This window comes from Moschus berezovskii, chromosome 24, assembly GCF_049115385.1.
Source record: "Moschus berezovskii isolate FMDL1 chromosome 24, NW_MosBer_1.0, whole genome shotgun sequence".
Classification (NCBI taxonomy): domain Eukaryota; kingdom Metazoa; phylum Chordata; class Mammalia; order Artiodactyla; family Moschidae; genus Moschus; species Moschus berezovskii.
The window spans coordinates 21,404,167-21,422,432 of record NC_142483.1 but is presented as its reverse complement, the minus strand read 5'-3'; the positions used below and the strand labels follow the sequence as shown (position 1 = coordinate 21,422,432).

Here is an 18,266-nt window from a genome sequence, read left to right as displayed (position 1 = left end):
GGTGTGCAAACCTTTTGTAACCTCTAGGCACTCAGTGTAACCCATGTTACGCAGCCTCCCATGTGCCAATCAGTAGGCTCCAGACAGTATCTGTCTGCAAATCATCATGTCCCAGAGAAAGGGTGACATGAGTCTAGTGTTTCTAGGCTCACCCTGAAACACGACGTCAGCTATCACCTAGCTGGTCTATAGCGTGAACAGCACCAAAGTTACCCTTAGGTGCCAGCGGAAGCCCTCGGATGAACCCTTCCTTATTCCCTTGACCTTTCCAATTGAGAACAGACCCAGGGACACCATCTGTTCACAGATTCTGCTGATCCCACCTTCAGGATATATCTACAGTTCATCAGTTAACCTGCATGGCTGCCCTCATCTGAGCCACCATCACTACTTCTTGGACAAGTCCATAGCCTCCTAGCTGGTCTCTCTGCCTCTGCCCTGCTCTTTTTCAATGGTCTTTGCAACACAGCCAAGGAATCCTGAATCACAACACTTCTCTCCCAAACACTCCTTCTGTCATGGTAAAAGGCAATATGTTCCAGCGGTCTGGAGTGTTCGCAAAGCTGTACATGACCCAACTCCCCTTTATCCTGTTTCTTCCTGATACCCTTTCCTACACTCTCTTCCCACACTCATCTGCTCTAGCCACGGCTCTTGGCTCTTCCTAGAACACAGCAGGCACATTCCTGCCTCAGAGCCTTTACACATGCAATTTCCTCTGCTTGGAACCTGCCCCAGATGGAGCCCATATGACTCCTTTGGACAAATACCCCTTACCAGGTAGGCCTTCTTTAACCATTCTGAGGGCTTCCCAGGTGGCTCAGTGGTAAAGAACCCGCCTGCCAAGAGGAGACAAAGGTTTGATCCCTGGGTTGGGAAGATCCCCTGGAGGAGGAAATGGCAACCCACTCCAGTATTCTTGCCTGGGAAATCCCATGGACAGAGGAGCCTGGAGGTTACAGTCATGGGCTCGCCAAGAGTCAGAGATGACCTAGCAACCAAGCAACAACCATCACCACCACTCTGAGCACTCACCCTAAAGCCTCAGCATCCCCCTCCACCTTCCAGACTGACTTTCCTCATTGTACACTTACCATCATCTTGTCTGCTTTATTTATTCCCTGTCTCCTCTACTAAAATGTGAGCTCCATGAGAGAAGAGTGTCTAGCACACAATAGGGGCTCAGAATCCATCGGATGAATGGAAAGAAGGGAGGGAAACGTGACACCTGTTCATTATTGATGAAGCTTGTTAAAGGACAGGAGCTTCCTACATCCGTTTGAGAGGTGAAGCCTGCCAGGGCAACCAAGAGGACAGCCTATCTCATTCAGCTAAACCGACTGACAGTGTGGAGCTGAAAAAACAGACAACTTTTAAATAGAAGCTTCAAATAGGCTTCCCTCGGGAAGCAGTGAAAACCAGTTCAAGGATGATACTAGTATAAGGATGGCTTACCATCCACCATCTTTATCTTACATGTATTAAATGCCACAGAATATGATAAATGTTCTATCACTGAATTTTCAGTAAAAGGCTATGAAAAAATTTTTAAGGTCAAGAGGAGCTATTATGTGGTTATGACAAAGTGGAGCATGGTCTCAGAGAAACTGGGAAAGCTTGGAAACTTATTAACTCACTTTACAGGTTCAGGAACTAAAGCTCAAAGTGAGAAATGGGATTTGTAGCCAGCAAGTAGCAGGGCTGGTATTTGAACTTGCATCTCCCTGATTTTTGAGCAAAAGCCTCTTTGGCCCTAAATTCTAGGAGCTCATCATGGGTGCCTTAATCTCAACAGTGGCTCTGTATCGCCAGTTTCTTGCAGATAAAGTGGGTCTCCCAGGTGGTAACACAAGAAGCACCACAGCCACCTTACCTTTCTAAGTGAAGAGGCTGTGGGCATCCCCTCCCCTTGGTTAAGCCCCCCTTACTGGGCACGTGCTGAGAGCAGAACCCGAGCCCCACACCAGGGCTGCCTAGCGACTCACCTCCAGTAAACGAGCACAGCAATGAGAAGGATGAGGCACACGAAGGTCAAGGCTGATACCACAATCAGAGGGATGATCCACTCCATCCTCCCCGGGGAAGGCCGGCTTATCATCCCAGAGGTATTCTTCTCTGCTGCAAAGAGAAACCGTGCCAGTTAGAGGGCAGAGGCGAGTCCGAGCGTGCCAGAGAACTCTGCTCCGCTTTTGGATGGTTTCTGGAGAACAAGGCTGCCGGGTGATGAGGGGCAAACTACTGTCCTTGCTGTTTCCTGGGGAGTCCCAAGTCAAGCGGGGCCTGTTCTGCACGCTGCACCCCAAAATCACCAGTGGGATGGGTTTGAAGATAAGAGATCAAGATGCTTTTTTTTTTTTTGAGCCAATGCCAGAGACCCAGCCTCGCTCTGAGAATGCTACTGACCCTGAGTGGCCTCTGGATATACTGAAGAAATGTGCTCGGGTCTGAACGGAGCACTGAACCCGCTTCTGGAAAATGAACAGGGGAGACTGGCAGGTTTGCCAGGCCAGGAGGGAGGGAGGGAAAGATGGGTTTTACTAAGATAACCGTCTGTGACTGATTGGGTGTGTATTTCTTTGCTTAGCATCCATTACCCCCTCCTCAAGTCCTGCTGTGGGAAACCACCCTCCCTAACAGTCCTGGTGGGACAACTGTCCATGAGCGGATCCCCTAGTCTCCCGGCCAAGGGGAAGGAGCAGGACTCAAGTTGGAGCAATGGTGCTCTCACCCTAGAATCTCAACCAGCCTCTCAAAGTCTGAACAACAGCACACCCCTGCAGAAGCACCCAGATTCCCCTGCCCATCAGCTCCCACCACCCAGATCCCCAGAGAACCCGTTTTCCCTCAAACGCTGGTTCGAAAGCTTTTCCTTTGATCCCATTTCCCACCTGCCCCCTCACCCCATCTTTCTAAAGGCTCTCAGAGAGGCAGCCATCTCTCTCTCTGCTCCCAGCACACATCGGCCACTCAACAGTAGCCAGTCTGGGCCTTAAGAGGGGAAGCTTGCAGAATAGTCGAGGATTCTCTCGGGTCAGCTAGCACCTCTTACCCCAGCAGCTCCTCCTCCTCTCTCTTGGGTCCCAAGGATCTTCACAAGTTCCCAGCAGACTCAGCTGAGAAACTAGTCTATGAACAGTGGGCTCGATGCCTGGAAATCTTCTGGTGGTCCACAGGAAGCTCAGAGGGCGGCGTGGGGTTGGGAAGAGCCCAGGAGCACAGAGACGGTCATGAGAAGCACGTGGGGAGAAAGCAAAGGTTCCCTGATCGCAGGGAGAAGCCCACAGACACCTCCACCGCAGGCTGCGGGGCTCAGCGAGGACTCCTCCTGCTCTGCAGAAATGAGGCCAGCGTTCAGCCAGCCCTGAGCACCCCTGTGCTGGATGGACTACGTGAAGGGCTAATCAGGCTGGGTTTCCAGGAGAGAGATAATTGGCCCTGGGAACAGATTATTAAAGAGGCAAGGCCTGGAGGGAGGAAGAAATGGGTTACAGCCTTTTTACTGGGTTTCCTCAAATGTAGTTGACCCTGATCCCCTCCTTAGTTTCATGCGGGACCAGATGTATGCCCAGCTCACAGCTGACAAGACAGAGGCACACACACTCTGATGAAAAGCCTCAGCAGGGCAAATGGAGGTTTATGAAGAGCCTCCCTAACCACGCTAGCCCATTTCTCGTGACAGCATGCCCCAGAGGCTTCTCTTAGGCAGCTATCTGACAAGTCCCGAGTGCACGCCAGGCGTGGTGAGACGGGATGTGGGGGCAGGAAGACATCAGACGGGAACAACTCTTTGTCTGTGGGGTGGCAATTTAAAGGGAGAGGAGCAGACGCACGAACGAGCAATCGGAATAAATGAACGTGATGCCAGGGGCAGCACACAGGGTCCAGGGGAACAGTGGTCTCAGCCCAGGGATTCTAGGGTAGGGGGTGGCTTCCTGATGTTCAGATGGCAGCTGAAGGATGAAGATGAGTTAGCCAGGTCAAAGGCACGCACGCATGTGTTCTGGAGAGAGAGCACTGACATTGAGGGGTTATGAGAATGAAGAGGGGTTCCAAAATGGAGAGTTGGAGGCCCCATCAGCCAGGGTTTGTAGGCTGGACTAACAGAACCAGTTTTAGGCCACAGGACATGTCCTGCAAGATTGTAAGCTGAGGCAGACAAGTGTCAGATGTACAATCTCTCCCTTTATATCATGCTTTCATTGCAAAGCTCTGGTCACCGGCTGCAGAAAGAATCAAGAGTTGCAAATGAGAATTTTGCAGGGCTCCAGCAGGGGGCAGCCCAGCCAGGTAATTATGTGGCTGGTGGTGGGGAATCTCAAAGCCAGGATGGTGCCTTAATGGGAAATATGGCAGGAGGGCTGACAGAAACGCCGTACAACCAGGGAACTCATTTTCCACCCCGGGAAGCCCTGGCATACCCAGTGTCTTACTTCTCTCCTTTCCTTACAGAAGAGGCTTCCTGTCTGGGCTCCTGCATGGGTGGGGAGAAAGCAGAAGGCCAAGTCCACGTCCTGCTCATCCTCAAATCACAGAAAATGACCCTCGCCCAAAACTCCCCCAGATTTCACAATGGAGCTCTTTCTAACATTTCATCATGCCTGTGTGAGCACTTTTTTTTTTTAGGGGTTGAGGGAGTAAACATATCTGAAGTCCCTCTCAAGACAGTCCCTTGAATGGTGGCATCTGTGGAAGAGAACTCAGACCAGCAGCAGCTGGCAGTGAGAGAGAAAAATCTAAGGATTATTTTGACAGCACCTGTCTCTGCCTGGACTAATGACAGGCAGCTGGATCTGCCTAGGTCGTTTACGTAAAAACCAGGCAAAAATAGGAGTGCTGCTGGATTTCCACTTGGGCACTACAAAGCTGACTGCATGTTAAAACTCAGAGTCCTGCTTTGTCTTCACGGTACCAGGAGCCTGGAATTCCATGGCCACAGAGTCAAGTGCATCTTCTCCTGAGGAATCCCACACTGCCCCTGGGGACAGCAAGGTCCTCCGTGAGTGGGCCTCCCCCACCCCACTGTCTCCTGCTACCCACCTCCGCTGCAATGGGTTCCAGCCACATCCACCCATCCAGTGACCAGCTGGGCCATGATCCCACCTCTCAACCTCTGACCCTGCTGAGCTCACTGCCTGGGAACACTGCCCCATCCTGTCCCCGGAAGCTCCTCCTGATCCCTTAGTCCTGGCTCAGGCGCAGGGATCACCTCCTCTGTGAAGTCTCCCCAAACCCTCAGTGTCTGCTCTCTGGAAGGTGCAGTAAAGATTACAGGTTTGAATCCTGGCTCTGCCACTTTACACATGACCTCTAACTGATAACTTGCATCACTTGGGGCCTGGAGTTCTTCATCTAGACAAATGGGGAGATAAGAACCTATTTCCCTGATGTGGCGGGAAAACTCAAGACACAAGCACAACGCTTAGAGGTGTGCCCGGCATTGAGCAAATACTACGTAAATCCTCTAATCCTTGCCACGGGGGCTGTCATCATGCACTTTTCTTATGGCACATGTAATTTCAAGCGCTCTCTTATTACTTACTGTAAGGTCCCCCAAGGCAGGCCTGATGGTCTCCGTATAGAACAGTAGTAAAGCTCCGTCTCTTCCTAGTCATGCAACACTTAAGCTCTTTGGGTATCAGTTTTGTCATCTGTAAATGGAAATAATGATACTTCCCACTACAGTGGGGTGGGAGGGGGGTGTGACAATTACATGAGTTAATTTGATAAAACCCTTAGCATGTTGCCTGGTACCCATAAGCACCTACTTAATATTATCAGCTGTGATGATCATCACCACCACCACCATCCTCTCCCTCTTCAGCACCCCAGCATAGCACCAGGCAGATGGGAGAGCACTCGTCAGGTGTCTGCAGAATCTGAATCCCCCGGTAATATACGAGGGCATGCGTGGTAATCACACAGAACCGCAGGTGGGTTTTGGGGGCATTGGCAGTGGAGGCAGCCTGTGAGGTGACCACCAGTGAAGAGCCAGAACCTCAAAGTCTGTCCTAAGACTAGAGCTTCTTGCCATGCTTTAGGAAGAAGCACTTGTCCTGTTGCCTAACTCGAGGTATGGCCCAGCAGGCCCTCAAAGGAGAAAGTGCCATCAAACAGTCAACTACTAGAAACTAACTCGGAACACATAACCTGCCACCTGAGTTGGGTCTACACTCTTCCTCCCATGCCCTCGGTCTCCCAACAATCTTCCCCATGCCAAGGCCCCAAACACTAGAACATACTACCGACTTTCCAGAGAAACCAAGATCCTAACCTCCAGGATTGCAAATTCTGACTACAAATCCTGCCTCATGCCTTTTTCACGCTGTGACTTTGGGTAAGTGACTGGCTCTGAGCCTCTGGTCACTCCTCTATCAAAGGGAAACAGATGACAGTGCTCACCTCTCAAGGGACTTAGGGGAATTATAAGATAAGCTACGCAAAGCAGACTATGCCAGATACAAAAGGAAATCATGGGGCCGCTTTTCCAAAAGTTACTGAAGAGTTTCAAGAGGTGACAGCAGAATATAAATGTAAACACAGGACCTTCGGAGCACAGGGCTGTATAACTGCAAAGGTTGCATCCTCAGAAAACCAGCCCTGAACAGTCAAGCGTTCAGCCCAGTACCTGCGTCCAGAGAACCTTCAATCTTCTCTTTCTTTCAACCAGGCAACACTGCTGACTGTGATAAAATTAGATGCTCCCAACTGTTAGGAGTAGAAAATACCCTGATGCTGGGAAAGATCGAAGGCAGGAGAAGGAAACAACAGAAGATGAGATGGTTGGATGGCATCACCAACTCAATGGACATGAATTTGAGCAAACTCTGGGAGACAGTGAAGGACAGACAGGTCTGGCATGCTGTAGTCTATGAAGCTGCAAAGAGTCAGACATGACTGAGTGACTGAACAACAGAACAGTTAGGAGCAGGCCACTTGTACTCAGAGCATCCCTTGTGACCCAGCTACCTCCTGAACGGCCCAGCAGAGCCAGGCTGCCCAGGTCCAGGAGAGTTTGCCTCTCTTTGTGATGCCCGAACCCTGGCACCAGGACAAGTGCAGGACTACTGGGTTAACACAGCACCGTCTTGCCTCCATCTCTGATCTGTCCAGTTGGTTTGGTTTTATTAGCAGGACCAGCCCAGCCATTCCTGCCTGCCATGGGCAGTGTGAACTGACAGCACACAGATGTGTGGGTTGGCACCCTTCCCCTGGGAATTATTAATTAAATTTAAAGGTAGGTGCCAAGATTTCATAAACAACGGAGTTCAGCAAAAAATCAAAATCAAAATTAAAATAAAAAAAACACACAACTACCCCAAATCTTCTCCCATATCACAGATCTGCATTCCCAGATGGCAAACATCAGCTGGAAGCAAGGAGCATACTCTCTAAGACATGCTATGGCTCACTGGTTTGCCACAGTCCTCACTGCTCCCTAACGCAACATAAGACCTGCTTTCTTTATCCCTGAGTCCAGCGGCCAGCTTCCTCTGGCCAGTCGAATTTCAAGCTATAGTATAGCACTCTGACCCAAGGAAGCAGCAGGAAAACACACACGCACACACACACCTGGGGCTTTTACAAAAGCCTTATCATCAAAAGCAAAAATCATGGTTTAGTAAAACTCCTGACCAGGATTCTGAAAACACTAACTTGACTCAAGAGAGAGGCTGAACCAGGCAGCTTTCCCAATTCAGCTTTCATCCTGAAACTGATTTTAGTTTTCAACCAATGAGAAGTGAGTCAGATTGTTGCTCCATCTTTACAGCATGGGCTGGGCCATTCCCCTTTGTGAACCTAGAATCTTTTCATACTCATTCCAGGGCTGCGTCCTGCTGTTCTGTGTAAAAGGATAAAAATGGGAAGCGGGTATCGACTCATGCCCCCTTCTCCTCCCATGGATGTGACGTGCAGATGAGGGGCAGCTCGGAGGGTCAGAAGATGTCACGCCAGGCAGGCCTGGGACTCAGAGAATGACCCCATTTCAGAAACATCTGCCAGTGGAAACGGAGAGCAAAATGCTAACATATAATCTTCTTTGAGCATTTGTGTGTGGAGGGTGGGGGAGGGTGAATGACCTCCCCACAGATCATCTTCCTCTTTTATTTCAGCATCCACAAGAATCTGAGTAAACTGCCTCCATTCTGCTTTCTCAAAAAAAAAAAAAAAAAAGAAAAGAAAAACAGTTTTCAGTGGCATATGTCATCACTGAATTAATGCTGTTTGCCTTTTACTGGCTTGGCTCTCATCCCAGTAGAAGCAAATAAAAACGGAGTACAATGTACTATAAATGCTACAGGCAGGGAAATATCAGATGGACCCGTAGGAGACGCTTCCTACCCTGCAGGAAGGGCTCAACTTCTGCTTCAGGACAAGTACCTCTATGTGGTCAATACTGAAAGGGGCTTGGATCCTGACAGGCCACTCTCAGGGGCTGGTGAAAGGTGGATTCGGTTACATTTCAAGGGGGACTGAGAGCAGGACCCTGCACACTCAAAATCTATAGCTGGCTTGAAGTCACAAAAACTAGACTGTGTTTGTGGATAATGCCACTCCTTCAAAACCATCTGCAGCTGTGAATTAAGGTGCTACTTTAAAAAAAAAAAAACAGTGGTAAAACACACATAAAAGTTACCATCTTTACCATCTCCAGGAGTACAGCTCAGGAGGGTTAAGCATATCGCAGTGTTGCTCAATTGATTTCAAAGAATCTGTTTTTCATCTATAAAACTGCAACCGACGAAACGACAACTGCCATCAGCCCCAGCCCCTGGCAACCACCATTCAACTTTCTGTATGACCTGACTACTCCAGGTAATTCATGTAAGTGGACACACGTGTGTGTGTTGTGACTGCCTCAAGGTTCATCTACGTCGTAGCCCTGTGACAGGGTTTCCTTCCTTTGTAAAGCTGAATGACATTCCACTCTACGTATTTACCACATTTTGTTTATCTGTTCATCACGGACACGTGGGTTGTTTCCATTCCTTGGAAAACTGGCCACTATAAATAACACTGCTATGAACATGACAGTTCAAATCTCTCTTCAAGACCCACCCTTCAATCCTTTGGGGTAAATACCCAGGAACAGGATTCCTGGATCATACGGCAATTCTGTTTTTAATTTTATTAAGAACTTCCATCCTGTTTCCCAAGAGGCTGTACCATTTTACATTCCTCTCAACAGGGCACAACATTTTGCCACATGCTCAACAACCCTTGTTGTTTTCTATTTTGTTTTCTGAGTTTTGTGCTAGCATCCCTAACAGTTGTGAAGTAAAAAGAAAGCTGCTTTTTTATAGGGCCACAAAACCTGTCTTTATTTTCTGAAGCCCTGGCATTAGCTAAACCGCTGTTGAAAAGAGACATGACTGTGCGTCACTAATACATATATTCTCCTGCAACGGGACACAGGTTTCATGTTCCCATGACCACGTCTGAGCTCGATTTAGAGCATCCGTCATGTCTCTTCATTTACATCACCACTAGGAGTTGTCATCAATAAGCCCGCTTGCCGTTTCTCACAGAGTGCAGACTGAAAACAATGCAAGTGTCACCGGTATTTCAATAAGGCACTGGAACACTGAAGGCACTTGATAAATCCCAATTTAATTCAAGTTCCATAAACACGGCAGGTCCTGGGTCCCGACCGACTGGAAATCACCACCATAGACACTTCATTGCAACATCATTTGTCTCTGCCATTAATCAGGACTCATGTCAGACACACAGCCCCTTATAACCGGAATCCTTTGCTCCAGCCTCTCTGGAAACCTGCTTGTTCTCAGTGAGGTCTGGTTTCCTACATCAAGAGGTATACAATCTGTCCTAGTTCCGAGATCATTCAGTGAGGGACAGAAACTTCCAAGGACCCAGACACTTTTTAGGAGGAAACTAAACCACACTGGTGCCTTCAGGGTACCCAAGCTAGTTCTTCTCAACACTTGCAGGAAAATCACAGTCAGGAGCCGGTGCAAGCCATATGACATAGAAAAGTTCTCCCCACAAAAGGAGCCTGAGCAATGAAACCAGGCAGGCTGAAAACTGCGACGACAGTCCATACAAGATCCTGGTCTGACTTACTTTAAATAAAGCATGCAGGGACTTCCCTGGTGGGCCAGTGGCTAGGACTCTGTGCACCCAGTGCAGGGGGCCCAGGTTCGACCCCTGGTCAGGGAACTAGACCCCACATGCCCCAACTAAGAGTTTGCATGTCACAACTAAACATTCTGCACACCACAAGGAAGGCTGACGATCCCACGCACTGCAACTAAGACCCAGGAGAGCCAAAAAACCAACCAACCAACCAAAGCATGAAGCCTCTCCCCCCTCCATAAACCCCAGCTGAATTTCACAGTGATGACGTCTGCTCTATATTCATGAGCCTGCATTGCTACTTATCTCTGACCTTAAATTACCTCCTATTTTTTCCTCCCAAGTAAACGTCTTTGAAAAGGAACTTTATGTTAACCTATAAATCCGAGTTCTCCACCATGGCACTATGGACATTTTGGACTAAGAAATTCTTTGTTGTGGGACTGGTCTGTGCCCTGGTGGATGTTCCAGTCTCTTCCCATTAAATGTTAGGAGCAGGACCCGCCTCAGTCATGATAACCGAAAACGTTTCCAGATATTGCCAAATAACCCTGTGAGGAAAGGGATCAAGCTCATCTCTAGGTGACCTTGTGCCAAAGTGAAAAAATAGTTTCTTTTTACAAGGACACATTCAAATATTCACTTAATAATTAATAATTCATTTGAATTATTTGCCCACTTGGCGAATAAGCCCCAAGGGCAGGAAGCCAGCAGCACCAGTTGGGTTCAGGGCCCGGGTCTGACCCCCTGTCTCGCCACGTCTTGATCAGGCAAATTCCTTAACCTTTGAGCCTTGGTTTCCTCAGGCCTCCCAGGTGACGCTAGTGGTAGAGAACCTGCCTGCCAATGCAGGAGACATAAGAGACACTAGTTCAATCCCTGGGTTGGGAAGATCCTCTACGGGAGGGAATGGCAATCCACTCCAGTCTTCTTGCCTGGAGAATGGACAGAGAAGCCTAGTGGGCTACAGTCTATAGGGTTGCAGAGAGTTGGATACGACTGAAGTGACTTACTTAGCATCCACGCTTTGGCTTCCTCACTGGTTGAAGGGCCACAAGGACAGCAGAGGCCGCCTGGGGTTGTGCAGGATAAGTGACATCACATTTTGGCTTTTAGCACCCACATCAAAAGCATGGAACAAATATTAAGCATTGCTATGCAATTGTTTCTGGAAGTAAAGATTTCAAGCTGGGCTTCCTTAGAGTGTTAAGTGTTCCCAAGAGGTACTCAAGGTTTGCCCAAAGGAGAGAGGTGACTGGAGCTTAGCACCCTCAACTCTGAGTCAGAGCAGAAGAGCAGCCCCAAGCCTCTGACCAACTGAGTCTATTTCAGATTTATGTGTGTGCTCAGCTGCTTCAGTCATGTCCTTTTGACTCTTTGTGATCCCACGGACTGTAGCCTGCCAGGTCCTTCTGTCCATGGAATTTTCCAAGCAAGAATACTGGAGTGGGTTGCCATGCCCTCCTCCAGGGAATCTTCCCGATCCACGGATCGAACCTCAGTCTCCTGTATTACAGGCGGATTCTTTACCACTGGACTACCAGGAAAGCCCATTCCTAGCTCAGGGTTAGGACCAAAGTCAGTCAAAGGCAAGATCTGGTCTGGAGACTGAACTCTGCTGACCCCTGAACTGTAGGAGGCACTCAGCCAGCTTTCTGTGAATGAGTGTTTACATAATGGGGTTCTGAGCAAGATGCAGTCTGAAAAAGGAGTTTCCCAGATATAAGGAAAGAAAAAGGGAAATTCCCAGCATTAAATGATGAGTGTGTAGATTGTGCCCACCCTGAGATGCTACTGCCGGGGCATGCTGCGTACAAAACACTGGATTGCATCAACTGGCCTCTGGGGGTGTCTTCACCACATCTGGGCCGTGGCTGCTGAGGGAGGGACCCTCGCTGTTACCTGCCTGATTACTGCATGTGTCTGAACTGGCCCCTTTCTTCTAGAGAATCGTTCTCTCTTCTTCCTTGCAAGTTAATACTGAAGATACTATTCATAGGATTTTTTTGAAAAGATGTTATCAAACATCAAGGGGATTTAAATAAGCCTTTTGGAGATGCTGCTAAAAAAAAATAACACAATTTGTTTAACCCTAACGCTTTTTTTGAAGAGACTAAATATCGACTGGAAGAATTGTTTTTAACATGAAGAAAAAATAAATGTGGAACAGATTTACACGAATGTATATCCAGAGTCTTTAAAAGAAGTCTCCACTAACATTAAAATGATGGGGATTTCATTTTAAAAAATAAACACCAAGCTGGAGAAGGCCGATGGAGAAAAAGGCAAGATGGATCGAGGCAAAGTGAGACCTTGGGGGTCATGCACAATGTGGGGTTTTACCCTCAAGTTCCTTATATCTTTTATTAACCAATGGGCACACATACATTTGCCTTCAATCTTGCCTAGCATCAGGGTCTTTTCCAATGAGTCAGCTGGCCATCAGGTGGCCAAAGTATCTGAAGGCACAAGGAGAAGAGGGTGGTAGAGGATGAGATGGTTGGATGACATCACCGATTCAATGAATGTGATGGGAAAATGGGCGATAGGCTAATTCCAGGAGACAGTGAGGGACAGGGAGGGCTGGTGTGCTACAGTCCATGGGGTCGTAAAGAGTCAGACATGACTGAGCGACACACACACAGATTTCTGTGTAAAGCCACAGGGGTCAGCACACGATAGCCTGCTGATCAAATCAGGCCCACTGCCTGTTTTTGAAAACTGATTTTACCAGAAATCAAATCATGTCCGCCCATTTGTGGGATGTTTCAGGCTGCTTACATGCCACCTTGCAAAGAGGTATAGTTGCAACCAAGAGTTACAGTCCACAAAGCTGGAAATGTCTGCTCTCTGGCTGTTTGCAGAAAAAGTTTGCTCATCTCTGGCTTAACCAAGCCCCTCCCCGCCACTCAAATTGGAACTACCTGAAATTCTAAAGAAAGATCCCTCTGACTTTGGGAAGTGGACGTGCCCATCGAGATGAAGGTGGAAAGGTAGAAGCTCTGCTTTACCAGTGTTGGGGACAGACTGGAGTTTCTGGAGACTGTTTCTAGCGCCAGCTCACTGGGGACCACAATCTCCACCTGCTCTTTAAAGTCCCAGGATGACTGCAGAAGACCTGCAAGGGGCTGTCTCATAGTCGCCACTGCTGTCATGTGGATCTCAGGCTGCGTAAAGCTCCTCTTCCCATGTCACTGACAAGGGTGACTCTGTTTATCTGTACCTCCTTCAGCACTAAGTTATGCCCACCTTACAGGTGAGGATGCTGAGCAAAAGACTGGCCTGAGGATCCTGTGAGAATAAAGGGCAGAGCCTCCTAGGAGGATCTGACTCCACAAGCTACTCTGCCAAGATCGTGGACACTCAGATGCCTGCAGGGCTGAAGCTGGAGACTCACAAGTCCTGCACCTGAAGGTGGAAACCTCCACAGGATTTACCAATTGTTTCTGCTTCCCCCTGGAATCAGGAACTTGACTGCCACTGCAATAACTCATTTCTGCTCACCTGGACTGAATCCCAGGCCCCCACCCTCACCAGTCTCTCAAACTGCCAAAGCTTCAAGTTCTTCGCTTGGAGAGCTTTTCAGGAGTATGGACAAAGAAATGTTTAAGAGGAGCCAGCTGGAAAGGCTACTTTGCCAGAGCCCCTAGTCTGCAAGTGAAACTGCTCAAGACTGAAAATCAATTCCAGGCCCATTGCTTGTCTGTGGAGAAAAGACACTGTTCCAAGCTGCCTCAGTCATCACCTCCTAACTCAACTTCCACTGTCCATTCCTGCCTCTCTAAACGTCCACAGAGAGGCCGAAATGACCTTCTGAAAAAGTCCATCAGATGAGTAACTCTGCTGGGGAAATCCACCGCTGGTTTTCCACAATGCTTAGAACCCAAGCCTCAGCATGGCTGACAAGCCCCTTTCTGAACTGAGCTCTGCTCTAACTCATCCTGCATCCCTGACCTCGGGGGTATGGACACACTGGCCCTCTGATGGCTCCCTGACTGATTCAAATTAGCCCCCACTTTAGGGTCTCTGGACCTGCTGCTCCTACAGCCCAGAACGTTGTTCCATGAGTCACTGCCTAGCTAGCTCCTCTCACCACCGGGGTCTCCACTCAAATGCCCTTCCTTGACCACTGGATGAAAACTGTCCCTGAGCCCAACTCCAGCACTTGATGTTAATGCATCTATTTACTGGAACACTCTCAAGCTTTTCCATTAGAACATAAACCTCAGAAGAACACAAGCCTGACTAGATCTAGAGTCTATTCCCAACGCCTAGTCCAGCGCCTGGGATTCAGTGGGTACTCCACAAATATCTCTTTTAATATCTCCAAACGCAAGAAATCCAACTTTTCCACATCAATTCCTGTAGGGAATGTCATTGCTCCTGCAGGAAGAGCTGCAAACAGCTTCCCAAGTGGCTTGATATTTCCTTTACTCGATTCTGAGAGGGCTACTCTGCATCTTCCCCTAAAACTGGGACAAAGTGAGCAGTACCCACAGCAGACCCACACTTCAAAACATGAGTCCATACCAGCTTTAAGGAGGAACGTAATTCAAAACATGAAAATTTATTCTAAGTTGTATCTTAACATACGAGGTCTCAGCTTTAGATGAATTTTAATGTTTACAAGTGCAAAAGCAAATAAATATTTACCAGTTGCTTTTTTTTTTTTGCACTCTTATAACTCCACAACAGCTTAGACGCAAAAAAAAAAAAAAAGAAAAAGAAAAAAAAATTGTTACTAAACATCTTGTAGTCTGGCAAAAGAGAGACTTTCTTATTAAGAAAACCCCCACAACAATAACAACCCCTCATGTTCAGGACTCCCTTGTAGAAACTAACAGGATGTTTCAATAAAATGTGAGCATAGGACAGAGTCACAAAATCACCCCTGGCCAGGAAGATGGGGATCATGTCCTCCCCACGGAAGGCAGACCAGCTGTGCCCTGGAGTCATCATCCATAAAATGCACAATTCACAGAGCAAATGGGGCACTGTTTCTTAGGCTGGGGTGAGCTAATGGCAGTTCTCCCCACGCTGGAGCTTCTCACCCTTGTAGTTTTAATATAAAGTCACTTCCCCCAAGTGGCCCTTGGTGGTTAAAATAGCTCTGCCCTCTTCCTGATTATTTTCTTTGATACCACCCTGTTTCTTTCCTTTACTATGACCGTTTACAGTCTCCAATAACAGTTAGCTAGGTTTCTGGCTTGCCCATGGATTTGCTTACTTGCTTTCCAACCTTTCTGTGTCCTAACTTCCCTGCATTCCAGCTCCTTTTTTATTCTGTGAGCTTCAAGCTGCAGGCATCACGCTCACCTCAGTCAGCACCCTGGCCAGCGACTGGCACCAATCAGGCAGCCCAGAAACACAGGGGCTGGGTAAGAGCCTAAGCAAAGAAACCTGAAAGAATCCGTTTCTTAAGATGGATGTCTTTTTCTGTCATTTACTTCATGGTGTGGCTGAAGTGCCTGGAGTTACTCTGAGGCAAGTCGACTTTACCAGGAAGCAAGTATGGAGGCAAGGCTTAGTTAGTCCAGCCACTTAAATAGAAGAGGTGATTTTTATCAGAAGAAAATAGAAAGAGACACACGCAGGCACACAATTCCAGGAATACTAAGCACTCTCTGGATCTTCAGTCTCTACCCTCAAATATTTCTTCAAGGGTGAGACTGTTCACATCAGCTTGAGGGCTCGGGGAGGGGCGGCCGCTCACCTGGGTTAACAGTGATGAACCTGCTGTCCTCGGGAAACCGGTCCCCTGGGGGCACAGGCTTCCTGGATGGCACCTCGGGCCCCGCGGGATCACTGTCCTCGTCCTGCTCCTCTGTGACTGTGGGGGGCACTTGGGTGGGGGTGACCGAGCGGGGGTCCAGGGGGTCCTGGGGCCGGGCGGTGGGGGCGGCAGTGCGGGCCGGCTCGCGCCCGGACGTAGTCTGATGCGCGCCCTCCTGGGCAGCGGTGCCGGGGGCCGAGGGAGCGGCGGTGGGCTGGCTGTGGCTGCGCGCCCGCGGGGCGTGGGTCAGCCCGCTCCGCTCCTTCTTCTCGGAGTCCTTCTCGCCTTCCTCCTCGTGCTCCCGCTCGCCGTCCTCGCTCTCGCTCTTCTCGTCCTTCTCGCCGTCCTCTGCGCCCTCACCGTCCTTGCTGGGCGCCGAATCGCCGTCGGCGCCCGGGCTGGCCAAGGCCTCGGTGGTGGCCAGGACGGGTCTGCCCGCCTGCTTGCTGGCCGAGGCGGCTGTGGGCAGGCGCGTGGGCCACACGGTGCTGGGGAAGGAGGAGATGCCGCCGCCGCTGAAGCCCAGGCCGGCCAGGAGCGTGCTGGTGACCACTGAGGCCACGGTCGCCTGGCTGCCGCTGGACGACGGGCCCATCCCGGTCGCCATGGAGACGAAGGAGAAGGGGATGCCGGAGGATGTCCAGGTGGAGGAGCCTGAGCTGATGGGGGCCATGTCGGCCGAAGAGGCGGGTGATGCTGTGGGCTTGAAGGGGTTGCCCAGGGAAGTGGGGGGAAGGGAGAGAGGAAGAGAAAGCAGAGTGTCAGTCACTGGGATCAGGAACCAGGCCCTGGATGCGACCCTCCAGGGGCTTCCACTCATCTTCACCTTTATTCTCAGGGTCTCCCAAAGGCTGGTGCCAAAGCTGACAACAGGCCATCTGCAGTGGACCATCACCGCTCTTCATGTTTTTATAATTACTTAAAATTCGTAATCTACATATCAAACCCAACTTCAACTTTTCACTGATATTGCTCAGGAGGAGGAGGCTAAGTGGCAAAACAGTAAGCAGCATTCGTGCTGTTGGGTTCTCTACCCACCTGGGAAACCCTGTCTGAAAGACAAACATCAAATAAGCAAAACACGGGCAACAACGGATGGTCACGTGTTGCTGGGGTGACACTGGAGGCGGCAGGAGCTTTTGCATACATGTGGCATGTGTGGACAATTCGCAGCCCTGAGGTCTACGGAAGCTCTCCAGGATCTGACTGCACATCTTCAAGTGAGGAAGTGGATGGACAGAGAACAGTGGCCAGTACATGTCTGCGGTGGCCGGGCCATGCTCTACACTGCAGGCCTCGGGAGCCGGTTTACACCCGCATCCCTGGGTCGGGTGCTGGACACCTGCCATATCTGATTTCAGACTCTCCAGATTTAATCATAGTGAAATACATGCTTGTATAGATGACAGTAAGAATTCCATTTAAAAAGCTCCAACTATGTGCCTGGGCATCCCAGGCTCTCCCTGGGACACATGTGAACATCACCCCACTTTACAGGTGAGGAAAACACGGCACAGAGATGTTAAGGGGCAGAGGTGCGGCTGACTAGATACAAATCTCAGCTCATTCTTCCCATCCTACTAAATCAGGCTTCATGGAGGGACTGTATGTGCACACGGTATCTTACAAAAATAAGTGCTGCTCTGACTTATTCGTTTAATTTTAGTTCTTGAAACCTCATATGCGGAATCCAGAATTCCATCCTATCATTTATGTAGTTAAAAGTAATACAGCCAGAACCACTTAAATTTCACCACTGTCTCATCAGGTTTCAGTTTGAAAAGTCTGTAGTTTAAATGATGATCAAGTTAGCCAATGATGAGTTTTGAAGTTGGTGAATGAAATGCCAGGTGCCACCCATGATAAGGCACTGGAGACGGAGCAGTCAGACAGTCTGGCTGGAGCATGGTACCTCACTTGCTCTCTGGGAGATGCTGGGCACATTAACTCACTGAGCCTCAGCTTCCTCATCCATAAAATGGGAGTCATAGTAATACCAAACTTGTGGGATGCTGTGAGGGGTAAATAAACTAATATTCTGTGCCTGAAACCCAGGAAAAACTTAATATATTGTAGGATTTGTTATTACCAACATTGCAATTATTTTTACAATTATTAGTTGTACTAGAAAGGACAAAACTTAGATACTGAGGCTGCAGACATGTGCAAATTCATATACCTTTGGTCAAATAACAACCTTTCAATCTTAGCCTGTCCCTACTCCTTTGCATTCTTACATCCTATGATCTTACAAATTATAAACCATTAAAAATTTTTATCTTGACAAAACAATACAGTATATTGCATAGCTTTTTAAAATAATGTATTGCACTGAATTATATGGAGTGTATAATGTAATTTATTCAGTATTTTAACCATTTCTCATTGAGCAGTTTGA

General features: G+C 48.8%; 1 protein-coding gene across 3 annotated transcripts in view; it reads right to left on the bottom strand.

Annotated features, from left to right (window-relative positions):
• The window catches only part of PTPRG (protein tyrosine phosphatase receptor type G), a 771,055-nt gene that overhangs the window by 84,728 nt on the left and 668,061 nt on the right, over positions 1-18,266 (bottom strand). For 2 of the 3 annotated variants that reach the window (XM_055414235.2, XM_055414238.2), the window contains exons 12-13: positions 15,809-16,571; positions 1,986-2,118 (exon numbers count right to left, since the gene is read on the bottom strand). In XM_055414235.2, the coding sequence (XP_055270210.2) occupies positions 1,986-2,118; positions 15,809-16,571 (896 nt within the window). The remainder of the gene's footprint in view (positions 1-1,985; positions 2,119-15,808; positions 16,572-18,266) is intronic. The other variant, XM_055414236.2, reaches the window with a different exon arrangement.